General features: G+C 42.7%; 1 protein-coding gene across 1 annotated transcript in view; it reads left to right on the top strand.

Moving 5' to 3' along the window:
* Positions 1 to 4,377: 4,377 nt before the first annotated feature.
* MRGBP (MRG/MORF4L binding protein) overlaps positions 4,378 to 5,431 on the top strand; it is a 5,839-nt gene continuing 4,785 nt past the window's right edge. The window contains exon 1 of the mRNA XM_009893579.1: positions 4,378 to 4,383. Coding sequence (XP_009891881.1) covers positions 4,378 to 4,383 — 6 coding nt within the window. The remainder of the gene's footprint in view (positions 4,384 to 5,431) is intronic.

Raw genomic sequence — 5,431 nt, 5'->3', positions numbered from 1 at the left:
GTGTTGTCTGTAGCCTTTCTTTAAACCTGTTTATTTACTTGAGGGTTTTTTCTCCCTCCTGAGATGCCGTAGGCATGCACATGGTAAAAACTGACATTTCGTTGGCTACAAAGATGGAAACACTTCCATGCTTCAGATCTAATCCAAATACTTTAAATTACCGATATAGCCACTTTGGTATTTTTGTGCTGTTTTAGAAAGAATAACTGGCTTTGAAATATGTGGTGTAAATGACAATCAAAAAAATAAGTCGCAGGCCTGAAACACAGCAACCAACTGTCTCCTGCCTCCTCTTACAGGTGTCTCCTAAACTGCCAAATAAATAGAAACAGGAGTCCAGTCTATATGAAATTTCACCTTCACTGAAATCAATGGATTTTTTTCCTTTTTGATTAACACTTAAGCGTAAGGCAACTATTTGGGGGTTTTTTGCAATTGGTCTGTTTTAAGATTATTAAAGATAGTGGTGGATTCATTGAAAATGGTGAAGGGCAAAACTCAGAGACTTTAGGCAACAGCAGTCGAAGTTGCTCCTGATCCAGGACAGGAGCATCTGTCTGGCTGAAGGCAAACTGTGACCCATGTTAAGAGTATCTCCTACCAACAAAACCACTGCAAATACACTGATGATTTCTGAGAATCTGATTTCTTCTCCATGTGATGGACTTCACTCCATACCCAGTGAGGAATTTGGATCAACCGATAAAGTTCCATCATCAGATACGCTGGTTTATCAAGAATTCCCTACCGTGAATAATTATACTCTTTTGGAGAATTATACAGCTTTGGTTTGGTTCTGTAAATCAAAAGCAGGCTTGAAATTTTGGAATCAAAACAGAAGTGTCTAACACAAAACAGGATACAGGACAGGCTTGTTTTCCATGGTTAATGAGGAGAAAAGATCCTGTTACGAGCACTTTGTGGACTCTCTTGTTTCAGAGACATGCTGAATCTGGAGACATATTTCTACACATCAGACAAGCTCAGGTGTTCTTTGACAAGTTACTTGGCTTAGTCCCAGATGGTGCTACTGACTTATCGTTATTGCAAGCCAAATTTCCTACTAACCTATTGTTTCCACAGCTTGCTTTCCATCGCCTGGCTGGCTGCAGCTGCCCTTTGCTCCTAACACGCTCTTGTCTGCCAGTGCAGAGGGTCCACGCTCAGAAGCAATCCCCACCATCTCCCAGACGACGCAGTGCAATGGATGATGCTGAAGGGCACTTGTGAATACTCTCAGGTAGTCAAAATTGAAATGCAAAAAAAGGGCCCTAACATAATATCCCAACCTCCTGACTTGCACAGTTCTGTCAAGGTTTGTACGCGCTTAAAGGAGTCCACCTACTTTAGGAAAATCTGCTGCCACCCCTCACCACAGCAGAAGGCTGAGCGTGGCTGTCATTTTAATGTCAGGCGGTCGGGTCTAGTGCTTGTCTGCTTTCCTTCTGAAGATCCTTTGTGTTTATGCTGGCTCTTTTTTATTTTAAAGAGTAGTGGTTTTGTTTTGAAAACTAAATTTAAAAAAAAGACCCAGAGAAGAAAATGATGGTCCAGACAATCCCAGTCACACCAGTGAAACTGTCGAGGAAGGGGATCCCTTCTCGCGTTATGCTGAGCCTCTGGGCGAGCGCGGGTTCCGTGTGGCGGGCACTTCAGGCACTGTCAATGAAAATCACCTTCAGCAAAACACGCTATGCTCTTCTGATGTTGGCTTGGGATAGCCAGGCACCCATGAACTGATTCTTGAACCGGTTCTTCCAAAATCCACTGGTTGTTCTTTACGCTTCTCTGTGAGCCTGGGAGATGAGGGATTTATTAAACTGAAAAATCAGTAAGATGGCTTTTCCTTACCCAGTCCCCACTCTGCACTGGGGTATTTTGAAGTGTAACAGCAGCAGTAATGAGCGCCTCTGTGCGTGCTTAGAGATGATTATTTGCACTGTTTTCAATCTATTTTTTGAAAGTTTGCCATCTGATGCCCATCTAATATGTAGCCTCTCTCCGCTGGGAGAATGAGCACAACCGATCACAAGGGAGAAGTTCAGTTCAAGAACATATGTCTCAGCAAACAGAATGAATCCTCTGTCTGCCAGCTGCTTCCTACCCCCCACCCCCCTTACTTTGAATTAAATTCCATATTTTTACCCCTGTAAGAAGCCATGCAGGCCAGATCTGAGAGTGAACTCCCTGTCCAATGCTCTTGTTTAAAATAATCAAGCACACCTTTTTGCTAAGAACTCAGGCAACCGGGAGATAGCTGGGAAGTATCTCCTTGCCAGCCACTGGAAGAGGCAATGCTGCTGTGTAATAAGACTCTAACAACAAATAGGTTTATCTTTTTGGTTCTTCCTCCTTGATAGGTTTAACAGGGAGAAAAACACATCTATATCAAACTATCTTCAGTGATTTATCAAAAGATATGCAAAACTATCAAGCTCCAACTTCTGGACAGTTACTTATGCAGCTCTGTTAAGCAAAACTTCTTACAGATTTTGCACTGAAAGAACGGATTTTGAAAGTATGGCTAAAGCTTACAAGTCAGATCAGAACTCCTCTTTTCAGGAGGTTCTCATCAGTCAGAAAGGATATTGTATTTGGAAATACTGCAATATGCCAAGGCACTGAGACTAGTTATCTTGGAGGAGGATTTATGGACCTGAGAGTAATTTGGCACAAGACTAGGTGCCAAATGTATGTACTTCTGCATGTAAAAACTACATATGCAATGAAAATGGCATAATACAGTAGCTCATTACCCAGTCTGTCAAAAATTAAACCCAGCTATGGCTAGCGATATACACTTAGCATCAGGCAGCAGTGACCACTGAGCACATCCGTCAGCTGCAGCAAGGATCCCTGTCCACATGCTCCAGCAAACGGCAGCACTTCTCTTCCTCAGCTCCTGTAGAATAAAGCTGGTAATGCTCCCGGGGGGCTCAGGAGGTTTCATTCACCTGCGTAAGAAAAAATCCATTAGATTCTTTATCAAAGATGTACTAAAATCCCCAGCAAAGGTTAAGTGACTGGTTTTAACGCAAAAGTATGCAGATGATATCCTTTTACAAACCTTCATGTGTCATACCAAGAATCATCCAGGATTCGGAATGAAGTTTTTACTTTGTTAAGGGCACTAACACATGGTGTTCTAAAATAACAACAGAAATAGTTGTAGCCATATTGCTTCTCCCAGAAATCCAGTGCTTCTAGAGAGAATGCCAAATGCCAGGCATATTTCTCAGTTGTTGCAATGTCTTACGAAATATCAGATCGTCTCTCCGGGGGGACAGAACCTGATCCAGCAAAGGGCTGAGCACCCTTAGTCGCTGTAACAGGCAGCCAGGTTTCTACGGCTGAAAGCAGCCCAAAGAGTGGGAAGAAAAAGAGAGGAAATAAATTGTGCCTGTCTTAGACGGCTGATCTGCTTAAAAACAAAAGTAAGATTCAAATTTGAACAAGAGGAGGGTAAATTTTTCAGAACCTGAAAAATCTGTTCAGTGTGTGTGTGGGGGGGAACTGTAAAATTTAGAGAGAAAAAAATTTAACTCTGGTCAGAATCCAGGTGGGGGGGGGCTGTATGCGGCATTATTACAGGCTCCCATATGTTTCCTGGAGGCACTGAAAGAGACAAGGAAATTTAGACACAGGGAAATGTAATTATTTGTGATTGAGGCAAAATAGCAGCCAATTTATGCATATATTCTTCCTGTTCAATTAACATTACTCTACTGAATTAAATTATTTTCATATGCTATTGTACTTTCAGAGGTAGCCATATGTTTTTTCACATTCTGTTCCACATGCTACTTTTTTTAGTCATCAGAACTTAATGACATAAAAATTGCTATCTGAGTTGACATGGTTATTCCCTCTTGATGATAGTCTTTAAGTAGAAGCATAATATGACAGATGAGAGTGTTGAAGCTCAGTGTTTCACACAGACTTAAAAATAAAAAGTAAAATAAATTATTCCCACAAAACTTTGAAAACTATTCTATGGGGGAACAATTTTTATACTCTGTAATTTATTTGCTTTTCTTTCTTCCTTCATTTTGCTACGTGTAGAAATGTGTATGAAAACAGGAATTTAGTTGTTCGGGAATTCATGTGCTCCGGCTGTGCAGTCATCACAGGAAATCACAACCCTCTCTTTCCTTTTTACCAGCTTAAGACCGGGTAGCAGCAAAGAGCAAATAAACATCGGAATATTAAACGGGTCTGAGAGCCAGGGCTGGATTTAGGGCTGGATTTAACTGGAAAAGCGTGCGGACTTGTATTCCAAATCGGCAAAATCTTGTTGTTTGATAGGCAATTTTGGCTCAAAATGAGGGAAGTTGTGTGAAGCCTGAGCGGTGTAAAGGCAGGTCCAGCGCAACCAGGATGTCGGTACCGAGGCGACAGGAGGCAGAAGAAATATTTCTGGAGGTGCCCGTAGTCTTGATGCAGAAAAGCCATCGCGGCAGGATCTCTGTTGCCCCAAATGGAGCTCTCACATAAACGGTTATTCCTGGAAAATGTCAACAGCATCTAAACCGGACTGGAGCGAGAGACTCCCTTCCATTTGAGAGACCAGCCTGAACCCCGCTGGAACCGAGGATTTGCACCCAGGCACCCAAATCCAGGATCCGCACCCCTGAACTTCCCAAGGCGTCACACGTGAGGTTTTGGCTTTAACTCATTCCAAATGTTTACTTAAAGTTAGGTTAATCTGTTTTGGGTCTAAGCATTACATCAAGCCCCAAAGAACAATACAAGTCAAGTTAATTCTTTGGGTATCAAAGGTACAGAAAGTTTCCCATTTCAGAAAATTGCATCTTTCCCATCCTGCTTTTTATTCTTTGGATAATTTGCATGAAAATAACGTCTCTTCGCTTGTGAGTTTTTGCCCCCACTGCTTTATTATTCACTCAGAACAGCCACGCTTTGCATATGATGTCACTGTTATTTGCTACCGAAATAATTTTAATGTCACAAAAAGGATTAAGATTTCAAGCAAGGAGTGAGCAATAGGAAAACCTGATCACCTAAGCAACAGAGGCCCCGTTTCATGCCTGCGTGTCTAATAATACCTAACAAGGCAAAAAAAAAAAAAAAACCTGTCACGGAAGGAATGATACATCCTCTTTGTTCCCAAACAAAACGAGTTTTTTATACCTTAAATGATGGGCAAAATCGGGGGGGGTCTGCATTTTTTAAACATGCCAGGCGTACCTATTTGTTAAGCACCAATGTCAGCTCGTTATAAAACGATGCTGTGGTGACAAGGAGGAGCGGTTCTGGGTGGATTGAAGCTCTCGGGGCTCTTCCCCAGCGCCATCTCCCCCCTGGGCCGGGAGGGCGAGGGTTGGGGCGGCCGAGGCCTCCTGGAAGCTTCCCCATGCCCCGCTCCGACCCCCCAACCCTCTGAGGAGGCCGTATGTCGCACAGGCCCACG

The sequence above is a fragment of the Charadrius vociferus genome, unplaced genomic scaffold, assembly GCF_000708025.1.
Source record: "Charadrius vociferus isolate BGI_N301 unplaced genomic scaffold, ASM70802v2 scaffold259, whole genome shotgun sequence".
In the NCBI taxonomy this organism is placed as follows: domain Eukaryota; kingdom Metazoa; phylum Chordata; class Aves; order Charadriiformes; family Charadriidae; genus Charadrius; species Charadrius vociferus.
The sequence above is the reverse complement of the archived record's forward strand: the minus strand, read 5'-3'. Positions and strand labels throughout refer to the sequence as shown.